The sequence below is a fragment of the Tasmannia lanceolata genome, unplaced genomic scaffold, assembly GCF_043159265.1.
Source record: "Tasmannia lanceolata isolate RefF3 unplaced genomic scaffold, GAP_Taslan_0.1 ptg000005l, whole genome shotgun sequence".
Lineage (NCBI taxonomy): Eukaryota > Viridiplantae > Streptophyta > Magnoliopsida > Canellales > Winteraceae > Tasmannia > Tasmannia lanceolata.
Window position 1 is genome coordinate 16,735,697 of NW_027518682.1, and position 19,008 is coordinate 16,754,704.

At 38.9% G+C, this 19,008-nt stretch overlaps 1 protein-coding gene across 7 annotated transcripts in view; it reads left to right on the plus strand.

Annotated features, from left to right (window-relative positions):
- The first annotated feature begins 4,816 nt into the window (after nucleotides 1–4,816).
- LOC143877730 (Outer arm dynein light chain 1 protein) overlaps nucleotides 4,817–19,008 on the plus strand; it is a 30,290-nt gene continuing 16,098 nt past the window's right edge. For 6 of the 7 annotated variants that reach the window (XR_013250733.1, XM_077379934.1, XM_077379935.1 and 3 more), the window contains exons 1-5: nucleotides 4,817–5,629; nucleotides 6,166–6,423; nucleotides 9,409–9,651; nucleotides 9,903–10,052; nucleotides 10,261–11,603. Coding sequence is in view for 6 of the 7 variants with exons in the window: in XM_077379934.1 (XP_077236049.1) it covers nucleotides 5,189–5,629; nucleotides 6,166–6,423; nucleotides 9,409–9,651; nucleotides 9,903–10,052; nucleotides 10,261–11,603 (2,435 nt within the window). In the remaining variant the exon portion in view is untranslated. Of the gene's footprint in view, nucleotides 5,630–6,165; nucleotides 6,424–9,408; nucleotides 9,652–9,902; nucleotides 10,053–10,260; nucleotides 11,604–18,061; nucleotides 18,444–19,008 lie in introns of all 7 variants that reach the window. The other variant, XM_077379936.1, reaches the window with a different exon arrangement.

Here is a 19,008-nt window from a genome sequence, read left to right on the forward strand (position 1 = left end):
CCGGAACCGAACTAACATATAACTCATTTGCATATACTGTATGTGGATCCCATTAACCGTAGCATATCACCAAGTGAAGTGTTCATTTTGCCTTTTGAGGTAGCAGGCATCCAGATAGGGGGAATATTTTCTCAAGAAATGACATCTGTTACATATTTGCTATACCAAACAGTTAAAACAGTTTTCTAGGAATGCAATCGAAAGGAGAATACTTCCAAGAAGTTCAGCAATAGCTTGTGTCCGAGTTAAATGCCAGAGTCACAGATTATGCTGAAATGCGATTCGGAAATGTTTTGGTGTGCGAGATAAACGAGTCACCATGACACCCACTAATGATTGGATCGAACAAAAAGTCACCCATCATGGCATCATCCCAATGGACATAACATGGTGTGGAAATGTGGGTCCCTGTAGTAATTGACACCTGTTTTGTACTTAGATGGGATCGTGTCGTCGCCCAATTCTCATTAGGTATCGTGGGTGGGACCCACTCCAAAGCAATAATCCACATGTCACCAATCAAGATGAAATGCTGCCGATATGCTCCGAATTGAATTAGGGTTATTTACTGTTTCGTGTGGGAGAGTTGCATTATTGACATAAAAACGTCACTTGTCGAGAAAAAACGAATAAATACTGATTTATTAAAAAATAAAAATTTTAGGACCAAAATGTCCCTCAGTACATTTATTCTTCTTCCCTTCTTCTTTTTCAGTTTTATTTTTACCCATTTTGTTCGAACCCTGTTTTTAACCTAATTGAAGTGCTTCTTCTTCTCCGGCGAAACCTACTATTTTCTCCGATAATATGTAAGAAGGTAAGCCTGTAATCTCATTCTCCCTCTCTCTCTCTCTATATTTCTATTTTTTTTTCTCAAAACTGCATCTAACATCATCTCCTTCTCTCTCTCTCTCTCTCTCTCTCTCTCTCTCTCTCTCTCTCTCTCTCTCTCTCTCATTTTTTAGGGTATACAAAGGTTTTTTTTTCTTGAAATGCACAAAATTAGACACATCGGCCTTCTGCCTCATCAAATCTTTCTCAAAAAGGTTTCGAGATCTCCCCCTTTCCTTCTCGACGCAAAAATAGGTTCTCGAAGCCAAAATAGGTTATTCGAAGCCAAAATTTACTTGGTCGAAGTGAAAAATGTGTTTCCAGTAACATTCGTCGTTGTGTTTTGCGCTTCGACTAAATTTTTTTAGGCTTCAAATAACTGGTTTTTTTGCTTCGACTAACATGTTTTGGCTGCGACTAAAACTTTTGAATTCCAGTAACATTCGGAACTATTTTTGTCTTTGACTAATATATTTTAGCTTCGAGAAATATTTGTTGGCTTCGACTATCACGTTTTGGGCTTCGACTAACGTTTTGTCGGCTTCAAGTAACTTTTTCTGGCTTTGAGTAATTTGTTTTTTGGCATCGACTAGTTTTTTGGCTTAAGTAAATTTTTGTTTGGCTTCGAGTAAATTTTTGTTTGTCTTTGACTATCATTTTTTGGCTCCGAGTAACTTTTTTTTGCTTCAACTAGCATTAATTTTGGCTTCGACTATCATTTCTGCCTTCAAATAACTTACATTTTGCTTCGAGTACCTTGCTTTGCCTCATCTAGCATTTTTCACTTCTTATTTTGGCTTCGAGTAACTCATTTTGGATTCGGATAACATGTTTTTGGCTTCGAGTTCGTCTTTTAGCTTCGACTAATCACATTTGGGGTTTGAGTAATCGATTTTGGATTCGAGTTTACATGTTTTTGGCTTCGAGTTCGTCTTTTGGCTTCGACTAATCACTTTGTGGGTTTGAGTTATCGATTTTGGATTCGAGTTACATTTTTTTAGCTTCAAGTAACCTATTTTTTAGCTTTGAATAACCCGTGCGAGTACCATTTTGGCTTCCATTACCCTTTTGCCTAGTGAGAGCTCTTTGGGTAACTGATTTTGGCTACAACCACCTATTTTTGGCTTCGACTAACTTTTTTTGGAGTTGAGAAATATAGATTTTTTTCTTCGACTCACTATTTTGGATTCAAGTGATATGTTGCCTTTTATTAAACTATTTTGGCCTTAAGCTAGGATTCGAGTGACATATGTTGCATGAGAGCCATTTTAGAGATGAAATGGACAAAATTAAAGCAAGGAATGAACGTGCACACAAATATATAATTGAACATTGGCCAAAGGAACATTGGGCAAGTTGCTATTTCTAGGGCAGTAGGTATGATGTGTTGACAACGAATAGATCATACTGCTTCAATGCAATTTTAAAGGATGCGAGGACATTGCCGATTGTATCGTTGGTAGAACATATTCGATGGAAAATATCTGACTTCTTCTAGCATTGTCGGAAGATGGGTCATCAGTGGAAGACAAAGTTGACTCCAAATGCAGAGACCCATTTAGATTTTTCATGTCGTAAAGGTTGTCACCATATAGCACGCCCGATTGGGCAGTATTTGTTTGAAGTACTATCGTCAACAAATGTTGATATCGTGGACTTAGAGAATAAAATCTGTACATGTGGTGTATTCCATACAATTGGACTACCATGCTCACATGCAATGGCAGCCATGACCAAGGTGGTGCTACCTACATTAGATCGATCGCAGTGGCATGTTCCTCCCCACTCTTTGATGATTGTATCACTCCCACACCCCAAAAGGCCACCTGGAAGACCTCATTCAAGAAGGACCGAGCGAGTACTGCAAGTTGGTGTACATCATAATTGCAGTACATGTGGCCAACTAGGCCACAATAAAAGGTCATGTAAAAGTCCTCCCAAACGAACTCAACAAGTCAACCAGAGTCCCTTTTGGGCCATCTACTCCTATGTACAACAGGTATGTGACATATACGGTTTGAATTACTATATAGAGAGCCTTTTGATCAGAAATTCAAATATTAATTGGTCATTGTCATATTTTCGGCAGGTTCGGTGTCTCCTGTCAAGCTCCATTTTTCTTGTAGGTGCATTCGAGCAGTTATAGAAATTCTAGAAAAGCTTCCTCATGGATTCGACTACCCCCATTCTGGAAAGCTTCCTTTTGAACTAGCAACACTATGAGGCGTTGTAGCTGCAAGAAGTGCGTTGGCTAGGCCCATCAATTACCATAAACATTCGCCATTTTTTTTATTTTAAATGTTTATGTAAAACCTCTTAAGTTTTTGTGTGGCTTTTGCTCCAGACTTTACCATTGAAGATATTATTTAATGGCTTCCAAATTGCTTCGTCGAAGCAAAAAAAAAAAACTTGGTCGAAGCAAAAATTGATTCCAGTAACATTCGCAGTTGTGTTTTTCGCTTCGAATAAATTTTTTAGGTTTCGAATAACTGTTATTCTCCTTCTCGACGCAAAAACAGGTACTTGAAGCAAAAACAGGTTATTCGAAGCAAAAAAAAAAAACTTGGTCAAAGCTAAAAAACATGTTGGTCGAAGCCAAAAATGCGTCTAGCAACATTCACATTTGTGTTTTTTTGCTTCAATAAATTTTTTTAGGCTTCGAATAACTTTTTTTCTCATTCTCGACGCAAAAACAAGTACTTGAATCGAAAAAGGTTATTCGAAGCCAAAAATGTGTTTCCAGTAGCATTCGCCGTTGTATTTTTTGCTTCGACTAAATTATTTTAGGCTTCGAATAACTGTTTTTTTACTTCAGACGGTGGTAAACATCACCTACCTTGGACTTAAGACTCTTGCAATCGAAACAGGGTAGTTCTACAAATTCTAGCATAAAGATTTTGTCCTCTCTGAAAATAACTAATTATTTGATGTCCATTGGATAGCACATAAATGATAAATATATTACTTTGCCATAACATCTCTTTTAGAAGTTTAGAAGTTAAGAGAGGTAGTGGAGTTTTCTATTAGCCACAGTAACACAATAAAAAATTATCTAATGGGGTTTCTCAACATGTCCATAATCCAATTTCTCCTTCTCATCTTCCCATTCTATTTTTTTCCTCTGCTCACATGACGATATAAACACCAATAGATCGGTGCTCTTGGCTTTCTAGAAAGGCATAGTTGTTGATCCTCAGAATCCCTCACAAGACTTCTCTATACATGAGCAAAAACCAGTTAGGAAGCCAAATTCCATCCTCTATTTTACAACTGCAATAATTCAAATAAGTACCCAGCATAAAAATTATGTCATGAAAGATACTTATATCTACAATGTTCAAAATGAAAGAAAAAAGGCAAATTCCAGGGTTTTTTTTTTACCTATGAATGCTTGTAAAATCAACTATGCTGGTAATTGTAAAAAAAAACCTTTGAATACCCTAAAAAATGAGAGAGAGAGAGAGAGAGAGAGAGAGAGAGAGAGAGAGAGAGAGAGAGAGAGAGAGATGATGTTAGATGGAGTTTTGAAAAAAAAAATAGAAATATAGAGAGAGAGGGAGAATGAGATTTCAGGCTTACCTTCTTACGTATTACCAGAGAAAATAGTAGGTTTCGTCGGAGAAGAAGCAGCACTTCAACTAGGTTAAAAACAGGGTTCGAACAAAATGGGTAAAAGTAAAATTGTAAAAAGAAGAAGGTAAGAAGAATAAATGTACTGAGGGGCATTTTGGTCCTAATTTTTTTTTTATAATAAATCAGCATTTATTCGTTTTTTCTCAACAAGTGTGACATTTTTATGTCATGATGCAACTCTCCGACACGTAACAGTAAATAAACCATTGAATTATAATGGACAGTCGGGTCCCACAGACTCGGTGTGATCGCTCACTCGTACACTAGTGAGTGAGTGTCCGAGACTCCGAGTCAACCCAGCCATTTCTTAAGAGTTAAGAAATTTTAAAATAAAAACAGAAATGGGAAGACAAGAGGCAGTTTCTCAGTTCTCAAACCCAATAGACCTGAAGCCAATGATTAGAGTTCGATTCGTGGATTCCGTTACGAAAGTGGGAAACTCTTTCCGTACGGTCATGGCCGTTTTCTCTCATCTCTTCCTCCACAGAAGAAAAAAACCCTAATTTCAACATTTCCATCTGATCCAAAACCCTAATTTCTCAATCAAGAAATCTCACCTCTCCCCCTCCAAACCCCTGATTTAGCATCCTCAGCTTGAATTAAATTTCTCCCGTTAACTTCCTCTAAAAGCAGAATCCCATTTCTTTCATATCATTCTAATGAAACCCTAATTTCCCATTCATGGGGATTTCTCTCTCTCCTTTTTCCCTACATTAAATTCTCAATGGCTATAGTAACTGGAGATCGGTACCTTGAATTCCTGGTGAAATTCGTGGAGAAACAAGTGGGGCCTTTGCTGGATGGAACCCTAGTTTTGAAGCTGAATCCTGTAGGGCTGCACTATGTGCAATCACGCCTTGAGCAGCTTCAAGAACTCGAAGGCCTACTCGCAGGAGCCCCCATAGATTACCTCCGCGCTTATGTATCGGATCTTGGCGATCATCGTGCGCTCGAGCAGCTCCGGAGAATTCTCCGGCTCTTGACGTCTCTGAAGGTCGTTTCGGTATTTCCGCCTTCGGCCAGAGATCCGACGCCACTCTCTTTGTTGCCATTTGGACGGCTTAGATTTCTCGAGCTCCACGGATGCGATCTCTCAACGTCGGCTGCAAGGGGACTTCTTGAACTTAGGCAGACTTTGGAGAAGATCATTTGTCACAATTCCACTGTAAGTTTGTTTATGGCGTCTTTTTCACTTTTAATTTTGTGTATTTTCTTAAAATTCCGGCGTTGTGCTTTTCTTTCATTGAGTTTATTTCTTTATGGCCGCTTTGGACCCCTTTAAAAATTATTTGTATATAATCTTATAGGCAAATGATGGTTCTAATAGTCTTAGAAATGATATGTTTAATGGGTTTCAGCTAGGCATATAGGCATATTTTTGCTGTTAAATTCCAAATATCATTTTGTCACAATTCTACAGTAAGTCTGTTTACGACGTCTTTTTCACTTTTAATTTTTGTGTATTTTCTTAAAATTTTCAGCCTTGAGCTTTTCTTTCATTGGGTTTATTTCTTTAGGGCCTCTTTGGACCCCTCTTTTAATTATTCGCATCCAATCTTATAGGCAAATAATGGTTTTAATAGTGTTAGAAATGATATGTTTAATGGGTTCAGCTAGGCATGTAGGCATATTTTTTCTGTTAAATTGTCTGATGTTTCTCAGTGTATTTTTTTTTTCTTTACTTCTGGTTTATTGATTCAGGATGCTCTGAGGCATGTATTTGCTAGTCGAATTGTGAATATAAAGGACTCACCAGTATGGAATAAGTTGACTATTGTCTCATGTGCTTGTAATGGGTTAGTTCTTATGGATGAATCCTTGCAACTGCTTCCTATTGTTGAAACCCTGGATCTAAGTAGGAACCAATTTGCAAAAGTCGATAATCTGCGGAAGTGTACCAAATTGAGGCACCTGGATCTTGGGTTCAATCATCTGCGGACTATTGCATCATTGACTGAGGTAGGCTTCGGTGAAATGACATCTCTTGAATTGGGTACCTATGGGTTTTTTTTTTGAATGGTAGGTACCTATGTTTTATTGCTCCCAATTTTTTGGAATGATGCGTAACTTTTTTGTTTGAAATTTGTTTTGGATGCTTCTTTGTTTTTAGTTCCAACTTCAATGACTGTTCATTGGAGGCTTTGATAGAGTAATAGTTATATCATCCTTCCCATATTTCTTCCTATGGTGAGCCTTGACATGTGAATTTTGGTGTGCTTAATTCTTGCAACATAAATAGAACCCAATATCTTCCTTTGGTTATCTTTATGGACCCGTTTTGTATAGTTTTTGGCTTGTCCAATATTTGTTCATACTGTATAGTCACAAGTCAATTCCACTTTCTTGTCTACATTTGTAAAATTACATTCTTTTGGTTGGCCTTTGCTTTTCTCGTCTATATTTGCAAAATTACATTCTTTTGGTTGGCCTTATGACATTGGAATGCGGGTTCGTACGATGGAAGAAGAAGAAAATGGGAGCAATGCTTGACCCAATTGATATATTATCAACACCATAAGTTTATCAAAATCCAAAATCCCCTTCTACATATGGCTTCTATCCTTTCAAATGAAAGACTCCAAGAGAAAATTCCTTCAAGCTTCTCCACTAACTAGCTTAGGGACTTACGTATCATAAATTTCTTTGGAACTCACAAAACTTGACTAGTTTGGGAAGCCACGGACATAGTCTACTATAATTGTCATATCTTTCTAACCACTTGTTGAATTTAGGAGTTCTTATACTTGTTGGAAAGGGCACAAAAATATCTACTACTTCCTAGTTTACCACTTTTCAAGATTCATCAATCTAGAAGTCCAAAAGTCAGGTTCAAAATCCGGCTGCTGCATTATGGCGGGAATTCACCTTGGACACTCCACCCAAGCCACCTATGCGTGGCATGGCTGCCATGTTGGCACTGCATCATTATCCCCGGGTGAGAAAGAACTCGTCCACGAGCTCTCATCAAACTCTCCATGATTTGTTGTCAAGTCTTGAACATTGAAAGTTGCGTGAGTGTCTTATTAAGATTCTCATGGTGGATCATGCTGAAGATGTGCAATCTTTTATCCATTGCCTCCAACGATCCGCAATACTGAGCCATCCAAACATATACTGTAGGAAACCCGCTCCACTATTATACGCCTTTTCCATACCGATTTTGCACATTATTTCACTTCTTCTGCTCATGTAGTGAGCATCAATGCATTCATGAGCCATCAATGTTCCATCTAGAATTTGTCTTCCATTCGCGAATGCACCTTGGGTTCTAGATATAATGGTCCAACACTCCTCTAAGTCTCATGTGTCGAACCTTTACAGTAATCTTATACACACTTCTGATGAGACTAATAGGGCGATAGTCCTTTAACTTGGAGTTCTGGAGTTACTATGTATTGACTAAAGGTACTCCATTCCTCAATGTGTTCCTCTTTTAGCGAACACCTTATAGCACCGAAGGACTTCTTTCGGTGTTCTTGCTTCCTCAATTGACACTCCATAGAATGACAGTGTGTCATTTGCAAATTGAGAAGGACTAACCTCAACATCTTAGTTTACCTTGGAGCTCTGTAGTAACTCTCCTCCTGTTGCCTTGTCCATCATTTTGTTTAGTGCCTCAACCTCTACGGTGAAGAGGAAAGGGGAGAGTGGGCCGCTCTGCCTTAATCCTCTTGAACTCTTGAAAATCCCTTAGGAATTTCGTTAGTGAGAACCAAGCCGAGGATGTGCAAGCTTTTATCCATTGCCTCAACCTTCCTTTTCCATATCTATTTTGCACATTATCCCATTTCTTCCGCTCACTACACCACCTAGGATCTGTCTTCCATTCAAGTATGCACCTTAGGCTTTAGATATAATGAGATCCAACACTCCAGTTTAGTGGCCAGAACCTTTGCAAGAATCTTATACACTTCCGATGAGACGAATAGGTTGATAGTCCGTCCTGTAACTGTGACTTTTGAAGTCTTAGTATTGTGACTAGAGTTGTTCCTACGCCTTTGTGGGTTCCTCCGTTTGCAAACAACATTAAGCTGAACTTTGACGGGTCTTAGCATTGGTAGCCCTGGTCTGTTGGGAGTTGGGGGCATCTGTGGAGACTGGAGACCATTTATGGGGATTAAGCTTCTGGAATCCTAGTTATTGGGAGTGATTGATTGTGGATGGAGATTCCAGCATCAAATGGGTCTGAGAAAAGAATGGCTTCCCATGGCGATTTGTGAACTACTTCGAGAAGATGATTGAGCACTGTGTTTCCTTCCAGCACATCCGATGTTCGGCCTATGTTTACTTTTTTGTTTGTGACCAGCTTGGTCTGTGAGCATTGTTTTTTTATTTTTTTTGCATTTGCTCTCTTAATAATGTTTGCATCGTTTTTGTGAAATTACTCCAAAACTTAAGCTGTTGGAGAAGCCAAGAAGGCGATGTTTAATCTTTTATACTTTAGCACTCCCCCTCACATGTGGCCCCTCTTTTTAGGGTTGCCCTACATGTGGCCCCTCTTTTGGGTTGGCCATTAGATGTGGATTTTTAATATCAAGAAGTTTTGAACCCGGGACCTTTGCTCTGATATCATGTGAAACAACCAATTACTCCAAAAGCTTAAGCCGTTGGAGAAGGCGTTGTTTAATCTTTATACCTTAACATGTTTTCAAAAAATAAAAAAATAAAAAAAATTCATTCCATCTAAAGCTTGTTGCATATTGAAATAGTTAGCTTTCAGATCAAACATTACCGTCTCCAAAATGAACTTTAAGATTCATAGCTGAACATAATAAATGCACTTATTCTTGAGGGGCTGTCATGCAACACGTCTAACATAAGAAAAAGAACACTGAGTGATTTGATTTCTCAGTTTAAAATCTCAATGTGTTAATTTATGTCATTTTATTTTTTCTGAATTGCATATTAGATATGAACGAACCCAGTATTTGTTGGATTCTGCAGGTTTCATGCCCAATTGTTAAACTTGTCTTGAGGAACAATGCTTTAACTACTTTGCGTGGGATTGAGCATTTGAAGTCAGTTGAGGGGCTTGATCTTTCCTACAATATTATTTCCAGCTTTTCAGAGTTGGAGCTTGTTGCAGGCCTTTCATCTCTTCAAAGCTTATGGTTGGAAGGCAATCCAGTTTGCTGTGCCCGATGGTACCGAGCACAAGTCTTCAGCTTTTTTACTTATCCAGAGAAAGTAAGGATTGGTTTCCCTTTGTCTCCATGTATGTTACTATGCAGCGTTTCACTTTTTAAGTTTTTCATCTTTATGAACTATATGTCCATGTATGTACTAGTATTCCACGTCTAATTATTTTTGGTCCTAGTCTTTACAATTGCTTGCAATGACATGTTAAAGATTTGCTCAAGTTTGGCTTGCTTTGTGTCATCCCTAGTCTGCTGATAGTACAAACTTATCATATTTTTTTGTTGTTTTTATGGTTTTAGTTAAAATTAGATGAAAGAGGAATCAGCACACGAGAGTCTTGGAAGAGACAAATCATCTTAGCAAGCAGGCAGAAACGGCCTGCTACATATGGATTTTACTGTCCCGCAAAAGGTGAAGGTGAAGAGGAAGGCAGTGTCAACGCAAAAAGGGTAGGTGGTTTTTGAAGATGAGTGCATCTTCTGATAGATTATTTATTATTGTTATTAGCTGTTTTTGTACTCATATTGTTTGTGCTTGTGACTGGGAGTCTTTATATAAAGCTTCATTTTATCCTCCCTCTTATTATTATTAATGGTTGCTAGTCTATACCAGAATAATGGCTTCTCAATATTCAGCTGTTTTTTTTATTTTTTATAGAGGAGTTCTCGTCTTGCTTGTATTGAAGATGAAGAACAGCGGAGACATTGCACTTCGGAAGCTGTTGATCAAGAATCATTATCATGCGATAGTGAGAATCCGAGAAGATTTGAGAATGTCATTTCTGATGGTGAAGAGGAAATAGTGGGTTTAATGAAAAGGGTTGAATTCATGAAAAAAGAAAGATCTGTTCTTTGGTTGCGCGAGTTTAGAGAGTGGATGGATCACACTTCCGAGAATACCGTGGATGGAAGCAAGTTCACAAACTTGGTCTTAAGTCGCGGTAAAGAAAAATACATGAAAGGCAGGAAAGATCATAAAAATATCGGGGAAAGCTCAAGATATGTCTCTGACTCTGTACATGATTCAGGGGATGAGAGTAGCACAAATGTCTTAGAGTCTGATATTTCATTTACCGATACTTTTGCTGGTTTCCATGCCCATGAATACTTCAATTCTAATGGTAAAATTGCTTTGGAATCCTCAACAATGGATGTCATTCAAGAATCCATACCTGTACAAAGAATTGACAAAACAGGTCCAAAACTGGAGCAATTGATGACCTTTTCTCACGAAGAGCATAATCTTTTGCCTTTGGTGGGGGTAAATTCATTTCCTCCTGGTAGATTGATGGTGGAGGGCGCTGATAGGATGGATCCAACTGTTAACATAACACCATTGACAGCCATTGATGAGATTATGGAGTCCCGCTCATCTTCTATTCACCCTGGATCACCTCCTCACTATCAAGAGGATATCCTGCATCGCCGGCATAACTTAGAGGAAGAATTCATGCAGCTGTCAGCCGAGTCTTATTCCGTGGCATCGTCAGATACTGATACAAGCTTTACTGACGATGACTACTACAAATATAACACATCCCTTACTGGAGCTGATCAGCCGTTGAATGAAGAATCTATGGACAGGAACATGGGCAACCACTATGATGTAGAGGAAAGTTACTATGACAGTAGTCATGGAGAACAACAGACACGTACAAATAGCCGATCCTCATTGGATTCTTGTGCTGAACAAGCTTGTTTCACTAACCAAGACACGGTATATTTAGAAAATACGAACCAAGACACGGTATATTTAGATAAAAGAAGAGGCAGGTGGAAGCCAAAGAGAAGAGTTGTTTCACTAACCAAGGAGAATTTTATAGTGGGGAACACGGAATCACTATATCAAAAGTTGAATGGATTTTCAGACTTTGGTGAACTTGATGAACTCATAAAGAACTATTTTTATGAGAATCTTGCAGATCCCAGTATTTCTGAGACTTGTTTGCAGTATTTGCGGTGCAACTGTATTCTTAATCAGAGATCAGGTGGTGAAGAGATGTGAGTTAAAGTTGCATATCGTTTAACTTTACCATTGCCTGCTAATGGTTATATCATAGACAATTCAGCAATTGCTTTTAGTTTCAGCTTATGGCTGTTTCGAGTAATTTTCTATTTGCACATTACCTAGATATGTTACAGAAATATTTTCTATGTAGGGTGCTTATCTGTACTGCTTACAATTTAGAACTTTCGAAATGTGGCATCTTTGAAACGGGATGATTGATCTATTTAATTTGTTGTGAACTATTCAACTTATTTTGAAATTTCAATATAATCAATTAAATACTTGCTATCATCCTACACCGACTGCCTTTTTTTTCATGGCTTACAATTTTGAATTATCTTGCACGGTTTTGAGCTAGTCATTCAAGTTGCAGGAGTTCCCACGTAGGGTACCATATGGCAAGGGTCCATTGAAGATTGTTTTCTTGGCTGATGAAAATTGACTTGGATCCTTCACTTTGGTACCAATTTGATGCAGGCCTGGAGAGGGGAAAGAGAAGAAGAGGAAAAGGAGAGAACAGAAGGGAAGAAGATGAAGAGGGGAAGAAAGGGAAAGACGAGGGAAGAGAAATTTGAGGGGAGAAATTTCACTCAATATTATTCCAAAAACTCCTCTCCAATACACAAGACCCTCATATACATACATACATACATAATACATACATACATATATATATATATATATATATATATATATATATATATATATATATATATATATAGAGAGAGAGAGAGAGAGAGAGAGAGAGAGAGAGAGAGAGAGAGAGAACATTTCCTACACACTTGTGTAGGTAAGTTACCTACACTCTAGCTTAAAATACAGTGGGGGCCCACATTGTTTGGGTGATCCAAACAATTCATTTGAATGATCCTCACATAGATAGGGTGTCCACAAAAAATCAGATCCATAGGATCATCCTAACCATTCAAACTATGGAGGCAAAAAATGGACTAATTTGTGAAGGTTTATACACGTCCATTTTACCTCCACAAATCGTAGGGTTGGGATGATCCTATGGATCTGATTTTTTGTGGACACCCTATCTATGTGAGGACCATTCAAATGAATTGTTTGGATCACCCAAACAATGTGGGCCCCCACTGTATTTTAAGCTAGTGTGTAGGTAACTTACCTACACAAGTGTGTAGGAAATGTTCACTCATATATATATATATATATATATATATATATATATATATATATATATATACTAGTAAGAAACCCGTGCGATGCACGGGCTGACAAAGGACCGTACGGACGACATCATCGGTTGATCCAAATCGTCGATGTGATGAAACACAACATCAATAGGTCGTGCCGGTAAAATCATTTCCATAGGCTGATCCTAGCCGTCCAATCTGTAGAAGTTTCCGTCATAGGTTGATCCAAACCGTCCATGCGATGGAACATGTAAAGACCCGATTTCCAGAACCAGGCCGCTACACCAATTTGACAAAATCACCTGAAATTATTTTTTTTTTTGAAAGGAACAACTTAAATGAACGGAAACATTCACAATAATAAAACCCATTCATAATTTTAAAACTCACTTTGATCCAAATTAAAGACCTAGCATTCCAAATAAAATTTATTACAGCCCGAAATTTAATAACTTAAACTGAGTTTAATAAAACGACAGGTGACCCATCTGTCACCCCACCCTCTCTATTTATTTCCCCATTCCCGCTTTATTTATATGTCTTTGTTTGCGAAGGCTCCCTCTTCTACTAATCCTGTGGAGGGAAATGTAGCAACGTAAGAGCAAGGAAAAAGGGCTAACGACATAAAAGCAACACGGTACAATAACCATAAAAATTCTCAATGATCAATATTAGAATCCATTTTAAACTATACAGTTTTTCTCAAATCCTACATAAATGAGACATAACTACATTGGCATTTTATTTATTCAAATTACAAGAAGAAATATAGGTGGAAATAAATCAAGCAATATGTACTCTCATCCCCAATAGTCATACGGCAATTCCCAATAAGATCATGTTCGGTGGCCTTCCAGCCTGGCCGTCAACTATTGACCATCAAGGAGTCCTCCGTCCCCTAATGAGACGTGCTCCTTTCTAGGGTTCTCTTTGGGTCACCATATGGTTCCACCCGAAAATGTATTGTCAGCCAGGTGTCGTACGCTCTCAGCCTGGGTAACTTTTGGCTTTTGCCCAAGGACGAATCTAAGGGTCTGCCTTAGTCCTCCCTCCCCCATTTCCAAATCCTAGAATGGCATACAGAATCTACAATTTTTCTTTATGAACATGCTGGGTCTATTTTAATTTACAACTTTATCTAACATAAATCATAGCAAATTTGCTTTCTAAAATGAAAGCCTAAAGAAGTATGGTATTGAAACATATGCGATGCCTTTACCTTCTAACACAGTCACATATCAAATAATCATAGGAATTACACTGAGTTACCGTTATGAAGCGAGTCCATATTCACTTGCCTGGATGTTGCGTGGAAAGGAGTGAGATAGTGCAGATGAGAATTTCACGAAAGCAACTTGAGAAGTACCCTGAACAATTATGTAGCATTTGTGTCAAAACTCCTTCAATTAACACTTCTTTCTTCTAAACCTCTATTTCTTATTGCAGGTTGCATAAAGGTGGAAGTGAACGAGGCACATGTCTGGGTAACTAAGGTGGATTGATTCTCTGATGGTCATGCTCAAAGGCTTAAAAGATAGCGTGGTGGCATTACTAATGAAACTTTAAAACCCACTTTCCCTTTTTTCCATGGCTGCAACTTTAAAACCCACTTTCCCTTTTTATCTTGAATGATCTCACCATGGCTTCCAACCTATACATTTCATAAATTTTCCTTGATCCCATGTTCGGACCACCGTCTGCGCATGCAAACCCATTTTCCCAAAACCTTCAAGGCAGTGATATAGAAACAAAGAAAAGAAGACTAATAAAATAATAAAGTCACCCCTTTTACTACCTTAGGCCACCCTTTTTAGTATCATGATTTCTACTTACAAACACTACAACAGGATGGTCCACGTAACGTAAGAAAGGGTGTGAGTAAAAACATAATCGTCAGATGTTGTATCCCGTACTATAGTTCTTAAAATATACACATAGTAAAATTTCATTAGTAATGCCACCACGCTATCTTTTAAGCCTTTGAGCATGACCATCAGAGAATCAATCCACCTTAGTTACCCAGACATGTGCCTCGTTCACTTCCACCTTTATGCAACCTGCAATAAGAAATAGAGGTTTAGAAGAAAGAAGTGTTAATTGAAGGAGTTTTGACACAAATGCTACATAATTGTTCAGGGTACTTCTCAAGTTGCTTTCGTGAAATTCTCATCTGCACTATCTCACTCCTTTTCACGCAACATCCAGGCAAGTAAATATGGACTCGCTTCATAACGGTAACTCAGTGTAATTCCTATGATTATTTGATATGTGACTGTGTTAGAAGGTAAAGGCATCGCATATGTTTCAATACCATACTTCTTTAGGCTTTCATTTTAGAAAGCAAATTTGCTATGATTTATGTTAGATAAAGTTGTAAATTAAAATAGACCCAGCATGTTCATAAAGAAAAATTGTAGATTCTGTATGCCATTCTAGGATTTGGAAATGAGGGAGGGAGGACTAAGGCAGACCCTTAGATTCGTCCTTGGGCAAAAGCTAAAAGTTACCCAGGCTGAGAGCGTACGACACCTGGCTGACAATACATTTTCGGGTGGAACCATATGGTGACCCAAAGAGAACCCTAGAAAGGAGCACGTCTCATTAGGGGACGGAAGACTCCTTGATGGTCAATAGTTGACGGCCAGGCTGGAAGGCCACCGAACATGATCTTATTGGGAATTGCCGTATGACTATTGGGGATGAGAGTACATATTGCTTGATTTATTTCCACCTATATTTCTTCTTGTAATTTGAATAAATAAAATGCCAATGTAGTTATGTCTCATTTATGTAGGATTTGAGAAAAACTGTATAGTTTAAAATGGATTCTAATATTGATCATTGAGAATTTTTATGGTTATTGTACCGTGTTGCTTTTATGTCGTTAGCCCTTTTTCCTTGCTCTTACGTTGTTACATTTCCCTCCACAGGATTAGTAGAAGAGGGAGCCTTCGCAAACGAAGACATATAAATAAAGCGGGAATGGGGAAATAAATAGAGAGGGTGGGGTGACAGATGGGTCACCTGTCGTTTTATTAAACTCAGTTTAAGTTATTAAATTTCGGGCTGTAATAAATTTTATTTGGAATGCTAGGTCTTTAATTTGGATCAAAGTGAGTTTTAAAATTATGAATGGGTTTTATTATTGTGAATGTTTCCGCTCATTTAAGTTGTTCCTTTCAAAAAAAAAAAAAATATTTCAGGTGATTTTGTCAAATTGGTGTAGCGGCCTGGTTCTGGAAATCGGGTCGTTACAGTTGTGGTATCAAAGCCACCAGGTTTAGGCTGTGAGGAACCTGGTGAATGAGTCTTGGGTACGTCTTAAGATGGGATACGAAGACCTAAATAATTAAAAGTTATGGCACCTTCCTATTACCTCTGAACAAACTTAAAGGAAAACACACACCAACATAGATCGCTAGGACGAATGGGTTTAAAATCTTTCAACACACCCTGAAAATGTAAATTTGCTGTGTAAGAAGGATATTTTCCTGGAATTAATTGTAGGCTTGTGTTGGCAGAAGATGAATACTTACCAGAGAAGAGGAGCTGGGAGAGATGGCCAGGAAGAGGAGCAAGACCCTCTGCGCATGCTTACGGAGATACTTAGGGGTCAAGCGCAGTCTCAAGCAGCGAATCAGGAAGCTCTCCGAAGTATTGGGCAAATTTGGCCGTGCGCCAGCCAAGGGAAGATCCTACCAAACTCCATCGTCAGTTCAGGGATTATCACCCTCCTGAATTCACTGGGGTGGGAGATCCTATGGTGGCCGACAGCTGGATCTTGAGCGTGGAACGTATCTTTGCTGTCATGGCATGCACTGATGAACAGAAGATTAGGTTGGCCTCATTTCTTTTCACTGGCGAGGCAGGAGTCTGGTGGAGAACCACTGTACAGAATTACCCGACGGCGACCACCGAGACTTGGAGCCAATTCAAGGCGAGATTTAATGTCCAGTTCTTTCCTGCACATGTAAAGGACTCACTGGCTGAAGAATTCGCAGCACTGAAGCAAGAAAGGTTGTCGGTGGCCCAGTATGGGGCAAGATTCAGAACTCTATTCCGCTATGCCCCGGGTTATGCCGCCACTGAGGAGGATAGGGTAAGGAAGTTTGTGGACGGGCTCCGCCCCACCCTTATGGCCAGCATTATTATCCTTAATCCTCAGACCTTAGCAGAGGCCTGTGCGAAGGCGGAAGTCGCAGAGAGAAGCGAAAGGATTGTTTCGGCTGCAAGGGCGCAATCCTCTGCGAACCGAAATCAACCACCACCTCTAAAGAAGCAGAAGTCAGAGGATGTGAGTCATACTATCCCGGTATGTCCAACTTGCGGAAAGAGACATGCGGGAAAATGCTGGAGGGGCATGGATGTATGCTATTCCTGTGGGGACCCTAACCACAAACAGTACAACTGCCCTAGGCTGGGCAGACAGCAAAGTGGGACCCCAACCCAACATCAGCCTCAGACTCTGAGACAGTCTGCCCCTCAGCAGAATCAGTGGAGGGGTAATCAGAACCAGCCGCAAAATCAAGAGAAGAAGAACCAATATCGCCTTCTGAATCAAGATGAGAAGGCGCAAGGAGGGTCAGCGAAGCGTTTCTTTGCACTCGTTAACGACAGTGCTGAGGCATCTAATGCGATAACCGAAGGTCAGGATTTAATTACTATTTTCCTTACAATTTTATTATTCTTATAAATCTCAAGCTATGCTTCGTGTTGAAATAGTCGGCCTCCATTCTGGAATGGGGAATCATAAGACTTGGCTTGTTGACCTAGGATGAAAATTCATAGAGTTTTCATGACTGAAATTAAGCCTGCGAAAATTTAGATATGAGATGGTAGGATTTGTAAGGGGGAGAAGCTAGTTAAGTGATAGGAGGCAATAATTGAGAATTTAGGGAAATCTTTGCATGGGACATCCTCATTGAGAAATTCTCGGAAAAAAATTTGTGGTTGTGACTCGGAGGATGTCTTTGGCAACGCCAAAATTGGAAGGATTCTAAGAAGATTAAGTCGGATCTCAAAAACTTAGGATGGAACTATAATTGGAGCAAGGAATCATGGAATCAGATATAATTACTACCATATTGTATGTTCTGAATGGATAATGATAATGATTCGTTTACAACACTCAGTAGCACTGGAACCCTGTGATGATTTTATTAGGGGATTATAAATTTTGATCATTTGTTGGAAAAACCTTATGGAGTCTGAAGATTTGATTTATTGATGACTATATTGTTGTTTTTATATAACATGGGCTAACACTATTTAATATGATATGTGGGATTCAGGATGGCTAGACTACTTGTGACCGCTAGAAAAAGTTCAGCTAAACAACATAAAAAAGATCAGGAGTCACTCAGGGTAAAAAGGCAGGAACTTGAGGTCATCATAATAGAAGATAGTGACTCCGAGAGTGAACCCTCAGAGACCAAGAACATCCCCGATGCCTTGTCACGGCACGGCACCATCAACATTGCAAAAGATAATCCTAAGGAGGCTAGGCACCGACCTGTGGGAGAAACTTGTTCCATGAGAGCACATATTATGCTGGGCGTGAGTGAGACCCCGCCATACTCGGGAATGGAAGTCACTAGTGCCTTAAGGAAAAAGGCAAAGTTTGAGGTTTTGCCTGGCGAGGTTGTGGGTGAAAATTTTCTCACTATTTCTGAGGTATGATTATATTATTTTATTAGTTCAGTTTCCTTGATTCCATATTCAGCTCAAGTTATGAGGTACGGTATTTGGTAGCCTATGCGACGCACCATTTCCTTGTTCTTCTAGAATAGTGAATTTCGGGGACGAAATTTTCATTAAGGGGGGTAGAATGTAACAACTGAAAATTTGGGTTTTTATGTAGGATAATTTCACCCTAAAAAGTTAAGATTCTGAGTGTATTAACCTAATTAATATGGGTCATAAAAAGGGTTTCATGGGATATTGATGGAGACCTTTAATTTTCGATTGTGGTGGGGCCTATAATTTAACGTGAAAACCATAGCCTTTCTAAACCACCCTCTTATTATGTATTGTAAAACAAAAAAATTGATATTTCCACTCCAAGTTTTAATTAAGGTAGGTGTGGCAAGTTTGCCCCAAGCAAGATTAACACATTAGACCTTTGTGTGAGGGGCATTCTTGGCAATCAAAAATATTTTCAACATAGGTGTCCTTCCCAAAACAATTTCTAACGCTATTTCCTTGTGGGTGAAAATTCATTTAATACTCCCCCAGATTG